The sequence below is a fragment of the Miniopterus natalensis genome, chromosome 4, assembly GCF_054644295.1.
Source record: "Miniopterus natalensis isolate mMinNat1 chromosome 4, mMinNat1.hap1, whole genome shotgun sequence".
NCBI classification, from domain to species: Eukaryota; Metazoa; Chordata; class Mammalia; order Chiroptera; family Miniopteridae; genus Miniopterus; species Miniopterus natalensis.
This window is the reverse complement of record NC_142084.1, coordinates 67,234,639-67,261,111: the sequence shown is the minus strand read 5'-3', so window position 1 is coordinate 67,261,111 and position 26,473 is coordinate 67,234,639. Positions and strand designations below refer to the sequence as shown.

At 48.1% G+C, this 26,473-nt stretch overlaps 1 protein-coding gene across 1 annotated transcript in view; it reads right to left on the bottom strand.

The window, feature by feature from the left end:
- Positions 1-2,086: 2,086 nt before the first annotated feature.
- PDE4A (phosphodiesterase 4A) overlaps positions 2,087-26,473 on the bottom strand; it is a 40,934-nt gene continuing 16,547 nt past the window's right edge. The window contains exons 4-17 of the mRNA XM_087816021.1: positions 16,244-16,435; positions 15,450-15,486; positions 15,273-15,343; positions 14,500-14,549; positions 14,195-14,307; positions 10,574-10,667; positions 8,111-8,328; positions 6,524-6,622; positions 6,257-6,421; positions 5,962-6,061; positions 5,685-5,839; positions 5,344-5,466; positions 4,599-4,781; positions 2,087-2,862 (exon numbers count right to left, since the gene is read on the bottom strand). Of these exons, the coding sequence (XP_087672147.1) occupies positions 2,179-2,862; positions 4,599-4,781; positions 5,344-5,466; positions 5,685-5,839; positions 5,962-6,061; positions 6,257-6,421; positions 6,524-6,622; positions 8,111-8,328; positions 10,574-10,667; positions 14,195-14,307; positions 14,500-14,549; positions 15,273-15,343; positions 15,450-15,486; positions 16,244-16,435 (2,284 nt within the window). The 3' untranslated portion in view covers positions 2,087-2,178. The remainder of the gene's footprint in view (positions 2,863-4,598; positions 4,782-5,343; positions 5,467-5,684; positions 5,840-5,961; positions 6,062-6,256; positions 6,422-6,523; positions 6,623-8,110; positions 8,329-10,573; positions 10,668-14,194; positions 14,308-14,499; positions 14,550-15,272; positions 15,344-15,449; positions 15,487-16,243; positions 16,436-26,473) is intronic.

Here is a 26,473-nt window from a genome sequence, read left to right as displayed (position 1 = left end):
ACCCAAGGGCACATAGCTAGAGCTGGGATCCAAACTAGTCCCTCGTGCTAGTGATGGATGGCAGAGTAGGTGGGTCAACCTGGAATTCCCTGTGCCAGGACCTGGCCCATGCCTGGGAGCTGCTTTCTGCCAAGCTCCCTGCAACTTCCTCAAGCTCTGTCTACTTGGGGAGGGATAGGGTCAGAGCCCCCTTTCCCTCACACCTCCTGCTTCAGGCAGACAGTGCTGAAAAGGCGCACCTCAAGAACCAGGTGGGAAAGAAAGCCACATCAGCCAGGAAGATCAGTGAAAGCCTCGGTTTAATTGGAGACAAGATCAAAGGATTGATTATCGATCAATGGACCGACTGATTGATCATCAAAGTGGACAATATTTGAGCAGCTCATGGGGGTCCTGTGCACCCCCTATTGAGAGAGGAGCCCTGATTGGGGGTGGGATGGTCCATCTCAACTGTTGCCAGTCGAACCCAGCCCTGGGGCAGGGGGAGGGACAGGCTCTGCCTAGCCCTCACCCCCTAGATGAACCGACTCCCCATCAAACAACAGCGCTGAGCCCACCCTTTTGGGGGTCTATGGTACAGTTTATATAATACAGCAGGAATAGGGACTCTCCCTCTGGGAGATCCCCACCCTTCCTTCCCCTGACTGGGTCAGCTAGGGAAGGGTAAGTTTATTTTCCCTTTTTTGCCTCTGTAGAATAATTTACAAACCAACCTTACAGTATGTACAAAGAAAAAGAAAGAAAGGGAAAAAAAAGAAAATCAAAAAAAGGCCCACTCCGGTTGCCGGCTAGGACAGAAACTACTTTCGCTACAAAAATGAACCCTGTACAGTATCATGAGGCTGGGAGAGGGTGGTAGTCCCCAGTGGGATAGACAGACAGATGGAAGGCTTCGGGGAGGGGGAGGCTACAGTACCCTGCGAACAGAATTGGAGGGGTGGGGCAATGAGAGGCCCTGCCCTGCCCAACTGCAGAACCAGGCCAAGGGGAATAGGGGAGGGGGAAGAGGGGCCTTTCCTTCCAAACAGTCCCTCATGGCTTGGAGAAAAATGGCCTTGCATCTGTCTGTCATATTGCTCGGGAAATAGTTGGGGGGGGGGGCTTGGCAAGGTGGGACAAAGGAGAAATGACTTTGGTGCCAGGATGAGAAGGGATGCCCAGAAAGGGAATGTGGGTATACACCATTATTGCTTCCTCCTAGGGCAAAGAGTCAGGGAAGGGGGCAGGAGGATGCTGGGGGGATGCCTAGGATGGGGGCTCTGGGTCTGGCCCCACCCTACCCAAGGTGCAGGTGGGAGCCACTGCAACCCTCTCCTATGGCCGTGAGAATCATTAAGGCAGAAACAAGAGGAGAAGCAGCTGGAAGAAGCGGGTGCAGCTTGGAGCTGTCCCCCACAAATGGAGAAAATTCAAACAGAACCCAAAGTGGAAGGGGAAGGGGGTAGCAAGTGGAGGGAGGATCAGGCCCTCCTCAAATCTCAGACCCCAGGCTGGTGGTGCAAATGTCCCTCTAACACCCTCCCCTCCCAGCATCCTAAGTTGTACAGCGTCCCCATGCCTGTCCCAGAGTAAGTATTGCCAGGTTTGTGCAAAATGAGGTGGAAGACTTGGGGTGGGACAGTGAGCCTGAGAGGGGCTGGAGCTGGGGTCTCTCACAGCGACCCCCCCCCACCAGGCCCCTGCCCAGAATGGCTATTCCCTGGCTGGATTCTAGAAACCCTCCAATTTTAGGAAGAGCCTGGAAGGAGACCTTAAGCCTGCTTGGGCTCAGATGGGGAGCCCAAAGAGGCTGGAAGACTGAGCCTGGGACCTGGGAGGGGTGCAGGTGGGGTTGGAGGTGGGTGACGGGAGCCAGGAACAGGAGCATCTACAGTTGCTGTGTTTCATCCTGTTTTTTTTTTTCTTTTTTTCGTTTTTTTTTTCTAAAAATGTAACAATGAAAATTCCAAAAATAAAACCCCTTCCAGGACCTCAGCCCTTCCTTCCCCAGGCCCCACCTCCAAAAAGTGGCCCCGTGGGTGGGGGAAAAAGGGAAAAAAAGAAAAGAGAAAAAAAGCCACTTTTCTGTTTTCTTTTTTCTCAGGAGGCCCAAGAGTCTTTGAGGCAGTGAAGGAGGCGGTTGGGGGATGATGGTGGTGAGAGGAGGCAGGAGGGGGAAAGGGGTGTAGAGGCTGGGGCTCAGATAGGGCCTGCAGCAGACCCCCACCCACCAGGGGCTGGGAGTGTGGGTGGGTCCTCGCCCAACGTCCCTGTGCAGGCACAGCACACCCTCTTGGCAGCTTGATGCTCTTTCTGGGCCCCCACCTCTGCTGCCATGGAGGGGAGGCCCAGGAGGCCCGGGGCCTCCTCTGGAGTGGATGGGGTCCTCAAGGCAGGCAGAGCGGGGCTCTCAGGAGACAGGACATGGGGGCTGCTGTAGCCCACGGCATCCATCAATGCATCTGGGGATGTGGACTTGTCCTGGCCCACAGCCACACTGTCTGCTTGCTGTGTCAAGGACATTTCCTCTACCTCCACCTCTGCGGACACATCTTGGCCATCGACCTCCAACAGTTCCTCAGCTGCGTATACATCCTGGGCCACGAATAATTCCTGCACCTCAATTGCACCCAGGGCAGCGGAGGACGCCTCCTCCTCCTCTTCCTCATCTAGCGTCAGCTCAAACTGGAACTTATCAGGTGGGGTTGGGTGGCCTGGCCCCTCAGGCTCCTCCTCGGGAGGTGGCGACGGGCTCTGCCGAATGGCGCTGTAGTACCAGTCCCGGTTATCTTCCAATGTGTCTAGGATCTCCCGGGCGTCTGGGTGGACCAAGTCAGCCCATGTCTCCCACAGTGGGTGCACAATATAGTCGATGAAACCCACCTGGGGGAGGGAGAAGGCATAATTAACCAGTGGCCACAGTGGTACAGATGGCACAGCCATACTGAGGGATCGAATAAAATTTAAAAGATGCTGATACCATTGGACCCAGTGATCTTGCTTTTTCAGATCCACCCTGGAAAAGTTCTTGCATAAGTAACCAAAAAAAATCATATGAGATATAAATAAAAACTGGAAACACCTCTATACATACATCAGTTGGGGATTAGTGTGTGTGTTTTTTCAATGTGGTACCCACAGATATTAATAATGGCATTTTTTGTAACAAAGAGAAACTAGAAATAACTTCATGGCAGGCTAAGAGCCTAATATCATCTTTCCTACTTTTTATTGACAGAATCTTGATTTTTTTTCTTGGGGGACACAATGCTTCCAGCTGAAAACTATATTTCCCAGTCTCCCTTGCAAAGAGAGGGTGGCCATGAGGCCACCTGTAGATGGAAGATGCTGGGCGCTGCCTCAGCTGGCAGAGGGCTTTCTCCCCTGGAATGTAGCCAGAACGGTTGGGGCTTTGACAGCATCTGTGACCATGAGAGGCATCTCTGGGGATAGAAACCCCATTCTTTTGATGGTGGAAGAGAAACACTGAAAGCTCCAGTATCTGCCAACTTTGTGGAGCCATAGAGAGCCAAATTCCCTTTCTCCAGACTTTTCTTGTATAAAAGAGAAAAAAAAGCTTCATTTTGTTTCAGTCACTGTGAATTTCTAACTCCTAAACACTTAAATGTTTATCAACAGGGGAATGACTACACAAATCATTGTCTATACATCTATGGGAATACTATACAGTAGTGGAAAAGGGTGGGTTAAATCTGTTTACAATAACTTGGACATATTTCCAAGTCATTGTTGAGAAGAAAAGGCAAGCTGTATAAAATGGTTATATATTAATACAATTTATCTTTTTAAAAAAGCTGAACTGATGAACCATTGCTATGAAGTTGCCTATGACAATAACTACATAGTAAAACTATGAAACTGGTTTTCATCAGGGGTGGGGGTGATTTTCAGGCCCAGGAGACATTTGGAAGTGTCTGGAGACATTTTTGGTTGTTATGCCTGGAAGGGGAGGGTGCTCCTGGCATCTAGTGGGTGGAGGCCAAGGATGCTGCTCAATACCATAAGATGCACAGGACAGCCCCCACCACAGAGAATGATCTGGCCCCAACTATCAACAGAGCCAAGGCTGGGAAATCCTGGTCTAGAAGAGCATACACACTGAACTGGGAAAGGTGAGTCTCACTGGGAGAAGACTAGAAGTGGGGAGGGTAAGAAACTCTTACATTCACACTTCAGTGTTGAGTCTTTTACGAGATGGCATTCCTGTCCCTGTTGTTAAATTAATCAGGCATGCGATGAAAACAAGTCAATTCACCTCAATTCAAAATCCTCTAAAAATCAGGGACCATATCACTGGCCAGCTGAGGATATCAGAAACAGATTGACTCAACATAAGGTCTGTAACTAAGGGCCAGCTAAGTATTATTATTGATACTGTGGCAGTTGCTGCAAATGAGTTAGAACTGTCTGAACTAGGTTTGTGTGCCAGAAGCTCAGTGTGGTTGTTTTGTGGAGAAGAAAATGTTGCATATTTCCCATCAAGATAGAAAAGAAAAAAACAAAGTAAGACTTGATGTTGTGGAGGGGCAGGTCAGGACCTCTGGGCCTGAAAGCTCTAGGCCAGGTTGGGGTGGGGGGCTGGTGCCCTGCAACTGTACCTGAGACTTTTCCACCGAGGCTGTGTGCTTGTCACACATGGGGCTGATCTCCATACCACGCTCTCGTTCGCGGTCGCCCTGCTGGAAGAACTCAGCCATGATACGGTCTGTCCACTGGCGGTACAGCTCCAGCGGCTTGGTGGGGTTGCTGAGGTCCGCACAGTGCACCATGTTCCTCAGGACCTGCACAGGGCACAGGACCTTCAGAGCCATGCTCCTCCTATCTGAGTCTGAGGCCTCAGGCTTCCTTACCTTCCCCCCATTGGGGGGAGAGTGGGGAGAAGGGGTAGGGGGGAGATGAAGAGAGACAGAGAAATAAAGAGGGAGATGAGTGGGGGAGAGGAGGGAGGAGATAAGAAGGGGTTGATGGAGGAAAGGGCAGAGGGACAGAAGAAAAAAAGGTGGGGAGAGAGGTGTGTGGGAGATAAAGAGAGGTGGAGGAATGAGAGAGAGAGAGAGAGAGAGAGAGAAGGGGAAGGTGGGGGAGAGGAGAAGATGGTGTGGAAGAGGAAGGGAGAGACAGGGAGGGGTTATGAAGGGAAGAAAGGGGAGATGGTAGGAGTGAGGGGAGATGGGAAGGAGAGGTGGGGGTTGGAAGGGGAAGATGGAAGGGGGAGAGAGAAAAACAGGCATGAAGATAGGCAAGAAGGGAACTGAAGGCTGAGAGAGAGGCAGCAACCCAGATTTGAATGGTGGAGGAGAGGAGAAGGGACCAGTTTTTTTACACAATGTGTGAAGGGGGCACCTGGATGCGGTCAGAGTAGTTGTCCAGCAGAAGGACCCCTGAGCTGGTCACTTTCTTCGTTTCTACCATGGTCTTCAGGTCAGCTAGGAGGGTCATATGCTTGGACATGTCCGTGGCCAGCACCTGTGGGCAAGGGGACTGTCACAGGGGCCACTGAAGCTCTGCCACCAGACCGCTGCATGGACCGGAGCTTCTCGAGCTTTTACTGGGTACAACCCATCCCTACAAGTCCTGCTAAAAGATGTTTCTTCCCCCATGGGCCTTTCCATCTCAAACTCGGACCTTCCCAAAGTGCCACCCATGAAAGTTGACCTTTCCTCTTCTGTCCCCGCCCAGCCCACCATGTCGATGACCATCTTGCGCAGGCTCTGCCGCTGGCGTTTGCTGAGGTTCTGGAAGATGTCACAGTTGTCCTCCTGCAGCAGCTTGAAACCCACGGCCAGGTGGTGGTTCTCCAGCACCGACTCGTCATTGTACATGAGCGCCAGCTCCGAATCTGTGGCCCAGGCGGGCGGGAGGTCAGGGGAGGGAGGGCACACACACGCCCTCCCCCCCTCCCCGCCCCGGCTGACTGCAGGGAGGAGCAGGGCAGGCCCCACCCTGTGGAGGGCCACTCACTGGTGTTGATGAGGAACTGGTTGGAAACCCCAGGGTGGTCCACGTCGTGGATGGCAGCTGCGAAAAGGGCTGCGAGAATCTCCAGGTCTGTGAATACAGCCTGGAAGCAGAGAGGGGGAGTCAGAGAGACACAGGGGTTAAAAAGATGGGGGGTTAGAGAGAAAAAAATAAAGATCAGAGAGAAGAATGGGGTCAGAGAGAGATGGAGGTCAGAGACCCAGGGTCAGAGAGATAAACAGATCAGAGATGGGCAGGGAGAGGGGGTTAGGGGGCCAAGGGGCCAGGCGGTGCTCACGTCCAGCGCAGGTGTGGCCAGCAGCACATGGGTGGACTGCAGCACATCGGCAGCATGCAGGCTGTTGTGGTAGGCCACATCCTGGTGGTAGTGGTCCTCCAGAGTCAGCATATATGTCACCATTGTGTCCACTGGGATGTGGAACTTCTTCAGCAGGTCCCGTTCCTGAGGGCAGGAATGGAGGGGCGGTGACCCCCACGAGCCCCTAGCTCCCTGCCTTTGCCCCCCCCCACACTCCCCCCACCCTGCCCCACTCAGCAGCCCTACCTGGAATATTGTGTACATGATGCAGCTAAGGGAACGGCCTCTAGCATAATCTGACACGTGAAAGATGTTCAGGCCCCACTTGTTCAGGTTCTCCAGCTCCTGGAGGAGATGGAGGCCAGAGATCAGGAGCCTGCAAGGCCCAGCGCCCTCTAGCCTTTTCCCTGTAGACCCTTGGTCTGAAGGTAGCACCACCATTGCCTACCCAGCGGGTGGCATGCTCAGCAGCACAGAATTTACAGCCCAGGTCCTACTGGGCTGAGAAATAACAAAGCAACCACAGCGACTGTTTATGGAGTGCTTATTATCTGCCAGGCACTGCACTAAGCACTTGATCTCATTTGACAGGGGCAGAGAAGTGATGTGACTTACCCCAGACCTTGTAGCCTCCAAGCTAAACTGCTCATGGGTGCCAGGAGGAAAGAAACATGAGCTAATTTTCCGTGTCTTCCTAGGATCCAGAACAGTGCCAGTACACAGCAGGTGCTCAATAAATACTGGGTGACCCAATGTTGCACTGGCCAGTGTCAGCTCACAAAGGGTTACAATAAATGTCAGCTGAGTGAGCCACTGAGTATCACATCAATTGTACAAATTGATGTGAGAGCCCCTTGGCTCAAGGCCTCTCAGAAGAGCTAGGAGCCAAACCCTGGCTCCTGTAGTGCAAACTGCTGGTGTTCTGCCTAGATCCCCTTCACTGGCCACTGCACCCACCTCCCAGCTGCTGAGACTGTTGCTTCTAAGGCTCACAGCTGCCCCATTCTCCAGAAAACTGCTTTTGTCCCCAAAGGAACTACATGGAAGAGGTGATGCCATCCACTCTGGGGGTAGCCCCCAGTCAGTGATGACACAGGGGTACAGAAGCCAGTGCTTTTCCCTCAGGATGGGCTCAACTCTGTTATTCACAGTCCAGAGCTCCCTGTGGGTTCAGGCTGAGGCTGGACTCTAGCTGAGACTACCTCCTTGCTTAGCTCCTTCCTCTCCTGCTCCCAAGAGTCTCAGAAAGTTCATGTTATGCCACTTGCTTTTACAAAATACCTACATTAGTGCCTGCTTTTGCTTACTCAAAGAAACCCAAAGAGGATTTTTGCTTTTATAAAAAAAGGTGAAAAGGGAAAACAGAAAAGTGTTCATCATTTGTTTTGCAGCGGCTGTTATAGCGGCTGATCATCTAGAGGGGTCCTGCCAAACTCCTTCCCCAGGACCTGCCCTCGGCACCTTGGCATCCAGTCACCAGAGCTTTGTACTTGTCTGTGAGCATCTGTGCTTTATCTTAATTTATTTTGTGCAGCCATTAGCAAGATGTGTCCTAAGGTATCAGAAAAGCCTAAGAGAGCTCGTAAGGGTGTTATACTTAGTGTAAAACCGGATATAATTAAGTATTTCAATCATGAACGAAATAAAGACACATAAATTAGTGGTAACTGCTTCGTTTTACGCTGTTTGGGTTTACGAAAGGTTTCATAGGAATGTTCTGCTTTCAGAAAACCAGGGAACTACCCATACACCCCAATCCTCATCTCAGGCTAACCCAACACCCAGTCCTTCTCCAGGAAACCCTTGCCCCTCTCCAGCTGAGCCCCCACCCACTTGGGCCAGGAGCTCCTCTTGGTCTGTCTTCACCCCAAAGCGGGGTATGCTGGAATCGGTCAGGCTGCTGCTATGCATCATCTTCTTCACCCCCATGATCTGAGACATAGGCTGGAACTGCGGCCCAGGGGGCGGAGGCTGCTGGGAGGGTCTTTGCCGAGGTGCTTTTTCTCCATCCTTCATCGTGGGTGATGGGATCTCCACTTCATTCTGCTTGTCTATAGAAGATGGAGGGGAGCAAGCATGGATGCCCCTCAGCCTCCCTCATCTGACCCTCAGCCCCCATCCCATTAGTTTTGGAAAGTTTCACCCAGGAGGGCAGACCCCTTCTGGGTGTCGTGCTGTTGGTTACTCATAGCTGGAAACCAAAGGGGAGGAAGAAATTTTTCTGGGGAGTGGTGGGCTGGAGTGGGGACTTTGGGGCCTGCCAGGAGCTGTGAAGTGGCCCCAGTCCAATTGCCAGGGGGGTGGCATGGGAAGTCAGGAAGTGGGGTGGGGATGCTAGAGAGAGCCCTTGCCTGCCCTAATAGGAGGTCGCTGGGAAGACACCTCCATGGTGATGGAGAGTGCTGGTGGGGGTGGACAGTGATGGGAGGAGGGAGGGAAGGTTGGTCTCTGGCTCCATGGACCCCCACCCCTACTGGGTAACACCAGCCTTCCTGGGAAGCAGACCCTGGAACTTTTTCCCTGAGCTTTCAAGGGCTTCCAGAGCCCAGTCAGGGTCACCCATTGTGACCTGGGGCCCACTAGTCGATGACAAGGCCCTACAGGGTCATTTGCATGCCATGCTCGCATTGGCTGGATCTCAGAGTTTGGCACAGCCACACCCCCACTGGCAGGAGCATTTGAGAATCAGAACCTTCCTTAACTTGGGGGACGGGGTAAATCTGACTTTGGGGATCTTTGATGATAAATTGTGAGGGTGAAATCCTGCGTTTATAAGGAATATCCTCAGCTTGGGCTCCTGAGTTCAGAGGTTAGGATGAATTGGAGGTTCCCGGGAGCTTGAAGTTTCCAATAAATTTGGGGTATTCTACTATATTGGGGTTCAATTGAGTTAGGAAATTCTCCAAGTTTGGGGAATCTTTTCTAGGTTCTTAAGCTTGAGAAGTCTATTGAGTTTGGATATCTAAAATTTTGGGAGTCAACTGAATTTAGGAGATCATAAAAGTTTGGGGATTTATTGAATTTGGGGGACTTTTCAGTTTGAAGGTTTTTTATTTAAAGTTTTGGGGTCTTTTATGGACTATTCAGGGCAGAGGTTCCTTTAAGTTTGAGAACCCACCTGAGTTTAGGCATCTCTCTTGAGTTTGGGGGGATCTTCTGAATTTGAGGGGAATCCAAGTTTGCAGATTCTATTGACTTTTGTGGGCTTTTCAGACTGGAGGCATTTTCTTTTCTTTTTTAAAAATTAATTAATTAATTAAATCAATTTATTTATTTTGTTAATCCTCAGCCACCCGAGGATATTCCTTCTATTGCTTTTCAAAGAAAGTGTGGAAGGGAAGGATGGAGGGGGACAGAGAGAGAGAGAGAGAGAGAGAAGCATCGAGGTGAGAGAGACACATCTACTGGTTGGACTGGTTGCCTCCCACATGCTCCGGACCAGGGCAGGTGGTGAACCCGCAACCCAGGTACTTGCCCTTGACTGAGAATTGAATCTGTGACCCTTCAGTGTGCAGGCCAATGCTCTAACCACTGAGAAACATTGGCCAGAGCTAATTTATTTATTAAATATATCTTTATTGATTTTAGAGAGAGGAAGGGAGAGGGAGAGAGAGAGACAGAAACATCAGTGATGAGAGAGTCATTGATTGGCTGCCTCCTACACGTCCCCAACTGGGAATCGAGCCCACAGCCCAGGCATGTGCCCTGACCGGGAAGCAGGAATCGCACAGCGATCTCCTGGATCCTAGGTCAATGCTCAACCGCTGAGCCAAACCCGGCTGGGCAGGTTAATTTATTGATTTGAGAGAGAGAGAAAGAGAGAGAGAGAGAGAGAGACATAGACTTGCAGCACCACCCATCCATGCATTTATTGGTTGACTCCAGCTGGTGCCCAACTGGGGATGGAGCCCACAACCCGGGCAGTGCATCAGGATGATGCTCCAACCAACTTGCTACCTGCCAGGGCTCAGCCTGGGGGCATTATCAAGTTCAGGAATTCTATTTGAGTTTGGGGGTTTCCTGGGATCTTGAATTTCAGAGTTCCATTAGGGTTCCACTGAGTTTGGGAGAGCTTTTCAGTTTGGAGAGATTTTAAAATGTGGGGTTCTATAGAAGTTAGGGTGTCACTGAATTTGGGGGCATCATGAGTATGGGAACTCTTGAACACGGTGACTTTGACCTTTGGAGAGTTAAGAGTCAGGGTCCCTTAGGTAAAGGTGGGCAATAGGACCCGAGGTCTGGGGGGGCCCCTCCAGCCCAGGTGTGCACCCCTACCACGGGCTGCCCTTCACTCACCCAGGAATGTGGTGGAGATGTACTCAGAGACCTGGTTTCCTGACCTGCTCATCTCTGACAGGTGTGTGAGTTCCCGGTTTAGCATCCTCTTGAACTAAGGTGAAGGAGGCAAGAAGGAAGGAATGATGGAGTCATGGAAAAGTGGGGAAGTCAGCCTTACCCAAGAAACTTCTGAAGACTCCATGAGTCCTTCCTACTTCTCTGTTTAGCCTACAGAGGCCCCAACAGGCTGTCAGAGGGGAGGGGTCAGCCCTTCCTCTCCTCCCAGCTCTGGATGGGGATCCCCAGGCTTGGGGAGTAAGGACTCAGCATATCTCTTTGCCTGAGGAAGGGGGGCTCCCCTCCTCATACTCTCTCCCCCTCTCCCCAAGGAGGAGCCAGAGGGGCACCTGTGGAAGGGAGGGGCTCTTGACTAACAGGGAGCCAATGAGGTATCAGGAGAATCCCATTGCCATGGTGATGGGAGTCTCCTTAGCAACTCCCCCTCCAACCAGCTGCTGAGCTTGGGGGAAAGGGGGGGTAGGCCACAGGCCCCTTAACCCTTGCCTTCCCAGGGCTACCCCTGGCCCCTGTCTCCCCAGACATGGGACCTATTCCCTGGGGATCCTGCCCCTAGCACCCAGCCCAGTTTGGAAGGAGGAAACATAGTTCCCAAGCTCTAGGTGAAGAAAAGGTTTGGCTGGGGCAGGGGAGAAGAGTGAGCTGAGGAAGCCCTAGTTTGGTCACCAAGGGGAGGGGGTTCCCATCATAGCCCCCTCTTCCCTAGCTCCAGGAGGTGGACAGATGCACAGATGAGTGAAGTATACCCAGAACCAAGCTTGGGGGCCTCTCCTGGTCCCCCCATGCCACTTCACACAGCATCTGCTGTGACATTGTGCAAGGAGGAAAAAGGGCATCAGTTCCCCACCCCCAAGCTCTGGCAAAGCACCCCCAAAGCAGAGCTGACTCCATCCAGAGAGGCAGGAGGGACACTGGACAGGGAGGGTGAGCCTGAGGGCCCACACCCAATGGGGCACTCACTGCAGCCAGTGCTGCCCAGAGACCTTGGGCACACATAAAGAGAGAGAGGCACACACGTACACACACACTCGTGCAAGATGGACCCACAAAGTCACAAACCACACACAGACACAGATTCCTACGTTACACAGTTCACATAGCCCCAGACCCACAAATCAAGGGGCATGTACAATAAGGTGGTCACTGACACTCAGGGTCACATGCCCCAGAAAAATCACGTAGTTCTGGACTCACAAACATGTCCAACACATAACAACACAACCAGAGCCATATGATCTCAGACAGAGCCAAGCCATGACCCAAGCAAACAAGCATATAGTCAGGTGGCGCCACACCACTGCAGGCACACACATGTGTGCACTGACAGTCACACCCAGAGAGACCCCCAGCCACCCACCATTTACACCCAGCCCTGGGCCACACAGAGACACAGTCGTAAGTATTAATCTCCAGACCGCACACGTGCATAGCTGAACACACAAATCCAAACCAGGGGTTGAAGGGTCAGAGGTCAGAGGGCCAGGGCCAGGTGTCCTGCCCATCTACCACTCCAAGGTCCCCTACCTGGTCCCACCAGCCCACCAGCCATGGCTTGGAGCAGGTCTCGCAGAAGAAATCCACCAAGGGCATCTTGGAGTCTTAGCCCTGCTCAGGGCTGCCGCACACAGAGGCTGAGCTTGGGGAGTCCTGGGGTTAACCACCACCGTCTGGGGTGGGGGCGGGGTGCTGGGCAGGTGGGCAGTGGAAGGGGGAGCCGCGGAGGGGCCTGGGCCGGCCCAGCAGAGCTGGGGGCTCCCTTCCCCTCCGCGCTCCCGGTAGCAGCCCTGGTTACATGGTCTGCCAGCCCCTGGCCCCTATGGGCCCCCTCACAGCAGCAGTTGGAGGTGACCAGGGACCCCTGCCCATGGAGGGGCAGGGTGAGGGTGCCAGGAGGCGGCTTCAGAGGCTCTGGGCTCTGTGTGTGCGCCTGTGTGTGTGTGCGTGCTCACTGCAGCACTGGCAGGCTGCATGTGATGTCAGCTGGTGCTGGGAGTGGGGGGGCATTAAAGGGGCATCAGAGCCCACAGACCTCAGCCAGGTCCAAGTGGGGCTGCTGGGGATAAGCAGAGCAGTACACACCCCCTCGGGAGCATGCCTCCTCCATGGACACACCCAGAGACAAAGGCACACACCCAGATGTTCCACATACTCACAGACATACAAATACTCTGAGATACACCTTCCACGCTAACACAGCCAGACACTTGACACACTTGAACATGCACAGATACCGATGTTTTTAGTTCTACACTGACCACATGCACACACACACACACAGTCACAACTCTGATGTGCAACACATTTATAGGTATACAGCTGAGAACATAGAAATACAAATGCCTTCAGACATGTCCCTTCCAAGAACACAAACCCACACCCAGACATGGAGACACACACTGAGGGACAAACCTTCAGATACTGGACACACGTATAAACACATACTCAATACACCCACAGGTACACTTTCAAACAAACACAAATACCCATGTGATCTTAGACACAAACATACCCTGATAAATCCATAAGGGAACACACATACACACACACATACACCCCATCACAGACACACACTTGCAGATTCACATTCAGAGGTATGGTCACATTCTCAGATGTTTAACACACCCTCAGGGACACAATCGCCCTCAGACTTCTATGTTCCCAGACAAATCTCCACCCACAGGCATATGCACTGCCCCCAACACAAACACCCCCACCTGTACACTCATTTCCTGAGATGCATCCTCCCACAGGGGCTGCCACCATACTGCACAACTCCAGGGAGCATCATTCACACTGCCTGCTTTCTGAATGGTGCTCTGGAATTGTGCAGAGCACAATCTGCACAGCTGTACATGCAAGCCTTGAACCCTCCCCTGCAGCCCTGCAAGCACACACCGGTACACACACACACACACAGTCACAAACACATGGAGATACACACCACAAGTGCGGACCAACTCATACTTGTAGACATACACACCCCTCCAGACCCACACACAACCCCGCATAATCGCCTGTGCACACCAATCATTGGTACACATCTGTATGCCACTCCTGGCAGAATCTCTTGGAACACACCCCCACCCTATGCTGCAAATGTGTAGCCAACAAATGGACCACCACACACACCCATAGTCACAGATATACACTCGTAGACCATATAAGCACATGACCTCGCCCCAAGAAAGATGATTGTCTACAGACAGATGTACAGCCAGACACATACATATACCAGGCTCCCTAGGTTCTGGGAGAAGTAAAAATCCATAGGAGCTACAAATCCTAAAGCTATGCCCAGGGGTTGGTCCCACCCAGGGATTCACCCCACCCTATAGGCCATATCCATAGATTGGCCCTGCCCACTGGCCCCACCCTATTGTTAGGCTCCCCAGGTCCTACCCCACTGGCCCTATGTAGGAATAACCCCACCCCATAGGCCTAATCCAGGGATTGGCCCACCCCCTGGCTGGTTTCACCCACAGATTCTACCCAGCTGTTGGTCCAACCCCGAAGGCCCCACCCAGGGACTAGCCCCGCCCTGAGGGCCCGAGGCCCACACACCTTGTGCGATGCCATCTCACTGACTGAGCGGTAGGTCTGCATGGTCTCTAGCTGCTCCAGACACCAGTCCAGCTCCTCCAATGTCTCCCGGGCCAACTGCTGACAGGTCTCCTCTGGAGAAGGGGAAGCAGGGGTGGTGACTGAAAGGATCCATAGGCAGAGCCACAGAAGCCCCAGCCCATGGTGATGGGGGTCCACCAGGTGAGTGGGATGCTGGGAAAGAGGGTGAGTCAACTACCCTGGGTGAGGGCCCCCCACTGTGGCAGTAAGAGGGGACCTTTTCCACTACCCCTGGGCTTATTTACCTGACAGTGTGGCCTTGCATACCGGGGTTGGGCCACTCAATGGGGATCGCCTGCAAAGAAATGGGGCTCCAGTGCCAGCCTGGGCCCCTCCAGATCCCTGCCACCCGTCAACATGAATGGCACTGACATTCCTTTTTCTGAGTGCTCAGTGTGTCCCAGGCATGCTGGCATGTACTCTGCAGTCTCTCACAGAACCCCACAAGAACCCATTTTACAGATAAGGAAACTGAGGCTCAAGATGGTGAACCAGCTTCCTGGAGACTACATGGCTGATCAGTGGTAGGGTCAGGTCTTGTGTCTCCAAAGTTCCTGCTTCCTTGACCATCCCTCCCACCAACTACCAGAGGAACCAGCAGCTCTCAGCCACACCCCTGACCCAATGTTCTAGCACTTTCTATATATCATCTCTGGAATCCTCACAGAAGCCATCTAATGGAGAAGCTATTAAATTCCCATTTTATGGAGGGGGAACAGATACACCACAGGATGCTATCTGCCCAGCAAGTTAGCATGAAGGCAGAAGTGGCCCTGAGGCTGGGGTGGTTAGCCACCTATGGCCTCACCACCTTGTATCTGGACCCCTGGGTCTTTATAAAAGCTTCTGTGTCTTAGGCATTTGAATTGCAATGATTCACTGGCTCAAGGGAGCTGTTGCCTGAACAGAGACTCAGAGAGATTAAGTGCCTGCCTGAGGTCATGCAGCATAAATATGAGTGGAACCCAGATGTGCTTAGCCTCATGATTATGGTTGTTGGGGCCCAGCCTCAACTTACTTGTTGCTGGGAATGGGCACATTGGTCAGGAGTGAGAAGTTGCTGCGAACACTCCGGAGACTGGCCAGCACCTGGGACCAGAGTCGGCAGTGAGGAGAGGGTAGCTGGGCCTGGGCCCCTGTCCCCAAGCGTGGGGGAGTTTTGGAGCCCTTTCCCTCCTTAGGGGAGGGGTCTCACCTGAGCAAATGGTGTCACGATGAGGTCCTCAGCATACCTATAATCAAGGACAGGGGGAAGTCAGGGGTCCTCACAGTGGGACGCCAAAGGACCTAGGAGGAGAGGGGTTGCGGTGCCAGAGAAGCAACTCTCTAGGGTGGGCACTCTGTGGGGGCTGGGCCCAGGGAGGCTGGTGAGCAGGGAAGGGGTTCCATGGGTTCGGGGAAGAGGGCACTTACACCTCACAAGGGTAAACACGCTGCAGTCCTGAAGGAAATGGTGGTCAGGGAGGACTCAGGTGGATGGGGGGAGGTGAACACGTACAGGTGAAAGCAGTGGGTGGGGAGGGGTGTAGGGCAGGAAGGGGCCTGGAGGGTGTGTGAGGTGGGTACCTTGATGGGTAGGGGCAGGGCTGGAGGATCCAGGGAGGGGGAGGGGGTTGAGAAAGTCTGGGGGTGCTCACACCTCAATATGTGGTAATGACTAGGAAGGCTGGCTTAGGAAAGGCTGGAAGAAGGGAGGGGGAGGGTGCTCAGCAGAGGTGGACACTGTGGGGGGAAGCAGTGGCAGGGAGGGCTCAACTGGGGGGTGCTCCATCCTTGCTAGAGACTCAGGCTAAGGTGTGGCCTGGCCCCAGCAGCCAATGGGTAGGTTGGGTAAGTGGGGACTATAAGGACAAGGGTGGGGACTTGAACTGAGGAAGGGTCTCAGTGTGGCTGGGCGAGGGGCAGAGATAGGGTGGACACTCACTGGATGGACATGCTATAAAGGGACAGGCCTGGAATAGCTGGCAGGTGGGATTAGGGAGTGCTCACGCCTCGCTGGTGACTGACGAGTTCCGGGACATGGTCTTGGGCGACATGTCATAGTCGCTGTCTGAGCGGTAGAGGAAGGATTCACGGCGCTGGCTGGTGGCTGCCCCGGCATGCAGCACAAGGCCCGGGCTCGCCTGCGAGTCCAGGGGGCTGCGGCCGGGCGATGGCGTCGGCCCATTCTCTGCCTCGAAGCTGCAGGGGCGGCAGGAACAAGGGTCAGGGGGCCTGAGATGGCACTGAGGAGGTTAAGAGGAACAGGGGGGCCAAGGGAATTCCTGGCAGAAATGAGGGGCAGATAGAGGATACTAAAGAGAGAGACATCCCAAAAGAGATGGGAGACAAAGAATTGTAGAGATCAAACAGTCCTGAGAGCCTTTGTGAGCCAGGCCTGTGGTAGGTGCTGGAGAAACAGCAGTGACGAAGACAGACCATGACCTGTCCTTCATGGAGATGACATGGGGAGGGCTGAACTTTAAACATATTAACCTAGTAGCAATGCACACCTCAAGTTGTGTGGTTCTCATTTACTACTTTTTCCACTGCATCTCAAATGAGCCTCACTGCTCAAATCTATTCAAAATTGGTCCACTTAGCCCCTTTGGCCGACGCCCCTCATCGCTTGCCTGGAGCAGTGCATTCACCTCTGCCCTGGTCCCTGGCTCCTGTTTTGCCTCTCAGTCTGTTTCCCACTCAGCAGCCAGAGGGACCCTTGTAAACACCTGAGTCAGGTCACATCCCTCCTCTGCTCAGCACCTTCTATGGACCCCAACTCACTCAGGAAAAGCCAAAGACCTCTCTGCAGCCCACAAGGCCCTGCCTTGTGACCTTCCACTCTACTCTTCACTTATTGTGCTCCAGCCACAATGGCCTCCTCATTATTCCATAAACATTCCATACACATTCTTGTCTTAGGGCCTTTGCACAGGCCTTTGACCCTGCCCAGATCTCCAGTGGCTCCTCTTTCACCTCCTTCAGGCCTCAGCTCAAAAGTCAACTCCTCAGGAAGGCCTCCCCTGACCAAACCTTACCCTAATATTTTATATTTCCCTTCCTTAAAAAAATACCACTTACTGGATATAATCTACAGTTTACTTCTTTACTGTTTACTTTCCCTTATAAAGGTAAGTACTGCAGATCGGGTATTTCTGTCTGCTTTGTTTACTGCTGTATCCCTTGGGCCAAGAACATGGACTGGCACATAGTGGATGCCCAGTAAATGTTTACTGAATGAATCATAAAATGTATAAATGAATGACTGAATATGTAAATACATTAACTGGATTGTGCTCCACAGAGAATTAAAACTAGGTGGATGACTGCAAGTTATTGGAGAGCTGATTTTAGCTGCTATGGTTGAAGCAGGCCTGTCTGAGGAAGTGATATCTGAGCAGGGTGGGAAAGATGAGAAGGAAGGCTAAGGGTCAGGAGATAGTAGAAAGCACTCCAGGGTGAGAGAACAGTAAGTGCAAAGACCCTGGGGCAGGATTCAGTTTTTGTCTTAGGGCCAGCAATGAAGCTGGTATGGCTGGAATGGAGATACAGTCTAGGACAAAGACACAGCTACAGAGAAGAGAGACAACAGGACCCCAGCCTGGGGGCACTAGCAAGACCAAGACCCTCAGGATGAGGCAGAGGTGCAGGCTATGCCACTTCCCAGATGTATGTCTTGAAGAAAATGACTGAATTTCAGTTTCCTTATCCACACAATGAACACAACCACCACCTCTCTAGGGTCATCCAGGTGATCAGCATTAACACAGGTAAAATGCTCAGAACCATGCCTAGCACAGAGCTGAAAAAACATTGGCAATTCCAAGTCTATCAGCCCCATATATGCCACTTGGGGAATGGTCTCAGCAAAGCAGGCGATATAAAGAATTGAGTATGAAAATGGGAGTCGTGTGCCTGCAACATGCTGTATGGCCTTGGGAAGACCACTGCCCTCTGGTCACTTACTCCATTGTTAAAGTGAGGTGCTTAGACTAGTGAGCAGACTTCAGGCTATGCCCTGAGGGGTTCAAGGGAGTAGGGGCAGGAAATGGGACTCTCCCTTTTCCAGTCCCACCTATTGCGAGCCAGCATGATTATTATTTGAGTAGTCCCTCTGCTAAGAAATAAGTCTGGCCCAACCAGGCATAGCTCAGCGGTTGAGCGTCGACCTAGGATCCAGGTGATAGGGGTTCGATTCCCGGTCGGGGCACATGCCTGGGTTGTGGGCTCAATCAATGACTCTCTCATCATTGATGTTTCTGTCTCTCTCTCTCCCTCTCCTTTCCTCTTTCTGAAATCAATAAAGATATATTAAAAAAAAGAAAAAGAAAAGAAAAAAAAGAAATTAGTCTGAAATCTCTTAGAACAAGACAGTGATAACAGCTTCCATATACTGAGCCTTTTTTCTAGGCTACTTCTGCGGTATGGCAAGTGGGGAGGGACTTCACTGACTCCCTCTTACAGATGAAAAACCAGGTTCAGGGAGGAGAATGATTAGCTCTGAGTCACACAGCAAGACCATAATGGGATGAGAATTTGAAACCAAGTTTTTCGACTCCTTAGACCAAAATCTTAACAGCTGCCCTCTGTCTATCTGACCCCCATCAGAGCATATTACTCCCATTATATAAAATGTTCAAAAAGGCCAGACAACCAACACAAAAAGCAAAGTGGGATTGGGGCCCTGAGTAATCAAATATTCCAATTTTAGTAAAGAAACCTAAAATATTAAAGTAAAAAATCCAAAATTCTTTAAAAACAAACTTCAGCACATCACCTGAGCCACTTTCAGGAGCTATTTTTCATAGGCAGCCAGCCTCAGCCTGTGCCGCAGACTTTCCTAAAAAATCTCAAAGGTCCAAAGGCTGGCCTAAGCCTTCCCTGTGCCTCCTGTTGAGCACCCCAGGCCCGGCACCGGTGGTACCTGGCCTCAGTTTGTAGCATGACCCCTCTGATATGCCTCCCAGACCAACATAGACAGCTACCAACCTTGGATAGCTCTGTGGCTCCTATCAGGTGGCCCTGGGCCAGGCACAGGGAACAGCTGACCTGGGCCTGCACTGGAGCCCCTCCCAAGAGGCCCCAGAACTTGCATACTCAGTGGCCAGCTTCAGACCACAACAGAGCACCTCCACAAAAGGCGCACTCAAAGGGTAGTCTCAACAGGCACCAGAGCCCTGCTGGGGTAAATCCTGCTCTGTGGTCATAGCCAGTCCTCACAGCCAGTCAGCCTGAGGGTCGACCTTACTCAGACAACTCTACTGAGACATGCCTACTCAACTATAACAGGAGGGCACACACAACCCACACAAGGGACACTCCTGGGGTACCTGGGCTCAGGTGACCAGGAAGACTGCTCCACTGGGCCCCACAGGACACTTACTATATAAGGCCACCCTGCCAAGACTGGGAGACATAGAAAATCTACTTACTACATAGAAACAAACACAGAAAGGCAGTCAAAATGAGGAGACAAAGAAATATGCTCCAAAGGAGAGAAAAGGAGAAGATTCCAGAAAAATAACTAAACTAAATGGAAGCCACAAAGCTACCAGCTGCAGAGTTCAAAACACTGATTATAAGGATGCTCAATTAACTTAGAGGAAGAACAGATGAACTAAGTGAGAACGTCAACAAAGAGATAGTAAGCATAAGTAAGGTCATAGACACCATAAAAAAGAACCAGTCAAAAATGAAGAATACACTAGAAGGAATCAATAGCAGATTAGATAAAGCAGAGAATCGAATCAGCAATTTGGAAGACAAGGTAGAGGAAAACACCCAATTGAAACAGCAAAAGAAAAAAGAATTTTTTAAAATGAGGACAGTCTAAGAGACCTCTGGACAACATCAACCATGCCAACATTTACATCATAGGGGTACCAGAAGGGAAAAAGAGAGAGAGCAAGGGATTGAAAACCTCTCTGAAGAAATATTAACTGAAAACTTCCCTAACTTGGTGAAGGAAATAGACATACAAGTCTAGGAAGCTCAGAGAGTCTCAAACAAGATAAACCCAAAGAGGTCAACACCAAGACACATCATAATTAAGGTGTCAAAGCTTAAAGACAGAGACTCTTAAAAGCAGCAAGAGAAAGACAGTTACCTACAAGGGAGCTCCAATAAGACTGTCAGCTGAGCCCTGGACGGGTAGCTCAGTTGGTTAGAGCGTTGTCCCCATATGCCAAGGTTGCAGGTTCAATCCCTGGTCAGGGCACATACAAGAATCAATAAATGAATGCCTAAATAAGTGGAACAACAAGTTGATGTTTCTTTCTCTGTCTCTCTCTTCCTCTCTCTTGCTAAAATCAATAAATAAAAAAAGTAAAAAAAAAAAAAGGACTGTCAGCTGATTTCTCAACAGAAACTTTGTAGGCAAGAAGGGATTGGCATAAAATATTCAAAGTGATGAAAAGCAAGGACCTACAACCAAAATTACTCTATCCATAAAGGTTATCATTTAGAATCAAAGTAGAGATAAAGAGCTTCCCACACAAGAAAAAGGTAAAGGAGTTCATCACCACCAAATCAGTATTATAAGAAATGTTAAAGGGGCTTCTTTAAGAAGAAGTAGAAAAAAGAATATCAATATGAATAATAAAATAGTAATAACTACATACCTATCAATAATCACTTAAATGTACATGGATTAAATGCTCCAGTCAAAAGACATAGGGTGGCTGAGCGGATAAGAAAACAAGACCCATACAACACGCATGCTGTCTACAAAAGACTCACTTCAGATCAAAAGACACGCAGAGATTGAAAGTAAAGGGATGGAAAATGATACTTCATGCAAACGGAAACAAAAAAGATGCTGGGGTAGCAATACGTATACCAGACAAAATAGACTTTAAAACAAAAGCTATAATAAGAGACAAAGAAGAACATTTCATAATGATAAAGGGATCAATCGAACCACAGGAATGTAACTCTTATAAACATTTACTACCAAATGTAGGAGCACCTAAATAGTATCTAACGTAAATATTGACAAACTTGAAGGGAGAGATCTAATACAGTAATTGTAGGAGACTTTAACACCCCATCCAGACAGAAAATCAACAAAGAAACAGTGGCCTTAAATGACCCATTAGACCAGATGAATTTAATTGATATTTTTACAGCATTTCACCACAAAGCAGCACAATATACATTCTTCTCAAGCACACATGGAACATTTTCCAGGATAGACCACATGTTAGATCACAAAACAAGTCTTAATAAATTTAAGAAGATTGAAATCATATCAAGCATCTTTGCTGACCTCAAAGTATAAAACTAGAAATCAGTCACAAGAAGAAACCTGAAAACACAAAGCACATGGAGGCTAAATAACATGCTATTTATTAAAGAATGAAGGGGTTAAAATGAGATCAAGGAAGAAATCAAAAGATACCTTGAGACAATGAAAATAAAAACACAATGGCCCAAAATCTATGGGACACAGCGAAAGAAGTCCTAAGAGGGATATAGCATTACAGGGCTACCTCAAGAAAAAAAGAAAAATCTTAAATAAGTAATTTAACCTTTCAACCAAAAGGAACTCAAAAGTAAGGACAAAGAAAACCTAAAGTGAGCATAAAGAAGGAAATAATAAAGATCAGAGTAGAACTAAACAAAATAGAGTGTAAAAAACCCCACAAAAGGTCAATCAAACCAAGAACTGGTTCTTTAAAAAGTTAAAGAAAAATGATAAACTGTTGCCCCAGCCAGTTTGGCTTACTGGTTAGAATGTCAGCCCTCCCTCGGACTGAAGGGTCCTGGGTTCAATTCCGGCCAAGGGCACGTACCTTTGTTGCAGGTTTGATCCCTGGTCCCATCAGGGCGAGTGCAGGGGCCAACCAATGGATGTGTCTCTCTCACATCTCTCTCTCATCCCCCTCCTTCTACTCTCTCTGAAAAGCAATGGAAAAAATATCCTCGGGTAAGGGTTAAAAAAAAAAGAAAAAAGATTAAACCTTTAACCAGACTCATCAAGAAAAAAAGTGAGAGGACCCAAATATATAAAATCAGAAATGAAAGAGAAGTGATCACTGACGCCACAGAAATATGACGGATTACAAGAAAAAAATACTATGAACAATTATATGCCAACCAATTGTACAATCTGAAAGAAATGGATAAATTTCTAGAAACATGCAATCTTTCAAGACTGAGTCAAGAGAAAACAAAAAATCTGAACAGGCTGATAACTACTAATAAAATCAGATTAGCAATAAAATAAAATAAAAATTCCCAATCAAGAAAAGTCCTAGTCTGATGGCATCACAGGTAAATTTTACCCAACATTCAAACATCCTTCTCAAACTATTCCAAAAAATTCAAGACGAAAGAAGGCTCCCAAGCTCATTTTACGAGGTCAGTATTACCTTGATTCCAAAACTAGATATTACAAAAAAGACAGAGAAAAGTATAGCCCAATATCCCTGATGAACATAGATGCAAATAGTGTCAACAAAACATTTGCAAACCGGATTCAGCAATACATTAAAAAGATCATACACCACAATCAAGTGGGATTTATCCTCAATGTAAGGATGGTTCAATATACACAAATTAACATGATACACCACATAAACAAAACGAAGGATACAAATCATATGATCATTTCAATAGATGCAGAAAAAGAATTTTACAAAATCTAGCATCCATTTATGATAAAAATTCTCAGCAAAGTGTGAATAGAGGGAACATACCTCCACATAATAAAGGCTTTACATGACAAACTCACAGCTAACATCATACTCCGTGGTGAAAAGCTAAAAGTGTTTTCCTTAAGATCAAGAACAAGACACAGATGTCCATTAACACCACTTTTATTCAACATAGTATTGGAAGTCCTAGCCACAGTAATCAGACAAAAAAAAGAAATGAAGGGAAATTGGAAAGGAAGAAGTAAATTTGTCATTATTTGCACATGGCATGATACTAATAGAGAACCCTAAAGATTCTACTGAAAAACTATTAGAGCTGATAAGTGAATTCAGTAAAGTAGCAGGATACAAAAATTAATATTAAAAAATCAGTTGCATTTTTGTGCATCAATAAACTATCAGAAAAAGAAATTAAGGGAAAAATCCTATTTTCAATTGCATTAAAAAAAATACTAAGAATAAATTAAATCAAGGAGGTAAAAGACCTGTACTCAGGAAATTATAAGACACTGAAGAAGATACAAATAAATGGAAGCATATACTGTGCTCTAGGAGAGGAATAATTAACATTGTTAAAATGTCCATACTACTCAAAGCAATCTATAGATTCAATGCAATTTCTATCAAAATACCAATGACATTTTTCACAGAACTAGAACAAATAATCCTAAAATTTATATGGAACCACGAAAGACTCCAAATAGCCACAGCAATCTGGAGAAAGAAGAACCAAGTTGGAGGTATCATTCTACCTGATATCAAACTATAATACAAGGTTATAGTAATTAAAACACATGGTACTGGCATAAAAACAGACATACAAACCAATGGAACCAAATAGATAGCCAAGAAATAAACCACCTATGTGGTGAATTAATCTATGACAAAGGAGGCAAGAATATACAATGAGGTAAAGACAGTCTCTTCAATAAATGTTGGGAAAACTATACAGATACATGCAAAAAAATAAAAGAAGCTAGACCACTTTCTTACACCATATACAGGAAGAAACTCAAAATAGATTAAAGACTTAATTGTAAGACTCAAAACCATAAAACTCCTAGAAGAAAACATAGGCAGAAAACTCTTCGACATTGCTCTTAGTAATATTTTTTATTTATTTATCTCCTTGGCCAAAGGAAACAAAAGAAAAAATAAACAAATGGGACTAAATCAAACTAAAGAGTTTTTGCACAGCAAAGGAAACTATCAACAAAACAAAGGCACAACCTACCAAGTGGGAGAAAATATTCACCAATGATACATCCGATAAGGGGTTAATATCTAAAATATATAAAGAACTTATACAACTTAACACTAAAAAAAACCCCCAAAACAATCCAATTAAAAAAGGGCAGAGGGCCCAACTGGAGTGGCTCAGTGGCTGAGTACCGACCTATGATCCAGGAGATTGTGGTTCAATTCCAGGTGAGGGCACATGCCCCAGTTGGGGGCTCGATCCCCAGCACGGAGTGTGCAGGAGGCAACCAATCAATAACTCTCTCACATCATTGATGTTTCTGTCTCTCCCTCCCTCTCCCTTCCTCTCTCTAAAATCAACAAAAATATATATATTTTTTAAATGGGCAGAGGACCTGAATAGACACTTGTCCAAAGAGAACATACAGATGGCCAGTAGACCTATGAAAAGATGCTCAACATCACTAATCATCAGGGAATGCAAATTAAAACCACAATGAGATATCACCGCACACCTGTCAGAATGCCTATCATAAAAAAATCAAACAACAATTGCTGATGAGAATGTGGAGAAAAGGGAACCCTCATGCACTGTTGGTGGGATTGCAAACTGGTGCAGCCACAGTGGAAAGAGTAAGGAGTTTCCTCAAAAAAATTAAAAATAGAACTACCTTATGACACAGCAACTTCACTTCTCAGTATTTATCTTAAATCCAAAACACTAATTAAAAAAAAGATCTATGCTCCCCTATGTTCACTGCAGCATTATTTACAATAGCCAAGATATGGAAGCAGCCTAAAAGTCGACTGGATGAAAAAGCTGCAGTACATATATATAGTGGAGTATTTCTCGGCCATAAAAAAGAACGATATATCACCATTTGTGACAAAATGTACGGATGCAGGGGTTATTATGCTAAGTGAAATAAGTCAGACAGAGAAAGCCAAATACCATAAGAGTTCACTCATATGTGGAATCTAAAGAACAAAATAAATGAACAAAACAAAAAACCCCCACAGAAACAGACTCATAGATACAGAGAACAAACTGATGATAGGAAGAGTCTGGGGGCAGGGTAAAAAAGGTTGAAGGGATTAAGAGGCACAAATTAGCAGTTATAAAAATAGTCATGGGGTTGCCCTGGCCAGTATTGCTCAGTAGTTAGAGAGTCGGTCCTCACACCCAAGGGTCTCAGGTTCAATTCCTGGTCAAGGGCATGTACCTGGGTTGCAGGTTCCATCTCTGGCCTGGTCGGGGCACGTACAAGAGGCAACCAATCAATGTGTCTCTCTCACATCAATGTTTCCCTCTCTCTCTCTGTCTCTCACTCTCCCTCCATCCCTCCCTCTTACTCACTCCCTTCCACTCTCTCTAAAAATCAATAGGAAAAAAAATCCTCCAGTGAGGGTTTAAAAAAAAATAGTCCAGCTGGCGTGGCTCAGTGGTTGAACATCAACCTACGATCCAGGAGATCGCAGTTCAATTCCTGATCAAGGCACGTGCCCAGTCCCCGCAGGGGCTGTGCGGGAGGCAGCAGATCAATGACTCGCTCTCATCATTGATGTTTCTATCTCTCTCTCCCTCTCCCATCCTCTCTCTGAAATCAATAAAAACATATTTAAAAAAAAGTAGTCGTGGGGTTGTAAAGTACACCATAGGGAATATAGCCCATAGTATTGTAATAGGTAGGTATGGTGTCCGATGGGTACTAGACTTATCTGGGGTGATCGCTTTATAAGTTATATAAATGTCTAATCACTATGTTGTACACCTGAAACTAATGTAATATTTCATGTCAACTGTAATTGAAAAATAAAAAATAAAAAAGATAAATAAAAAATTCATTTCCTTTCAAATAAATAAATAAAAACTTCAAAAAGCTTTTTATAAATACTGTAAAAACTTCCACTTTAAAAAAGATACTGTCAGGAGAATAAAAAGCCAAGCTACAGACAAGGAGAAAATATATGACAAAGGATTTGGGTCTAGAATATATACTGAACTCTCAAAACTCAGAAGAAGACAAACAACTCAAAAAATGAGGAAAAGTTTGCACAGTTCACCAAAGGCAACATCCAGACAGCGAATAAGCACAGGAAACATCTTTTGTCCTTAGGGAAATGCAAATTAAAACCATGAACTATCACTTCACACCTACTGGGACAGCTAAAACAAAGAAACAACAACAACAAAAACAATAATACCAAGTGGTGACAAAGATTTGGAGCAACTGGAACCCTCATTCATTGCAGCTGGGAATGTCAAGTGGTACATCCACTCTGGAGGACAGTTTGTCACTTTCTTATGAAATTAAACATAGACTTACTGTGTGATCTAAAAAAATCCTCTCCTATGTATTTACCCACGATGTAAATATATGTC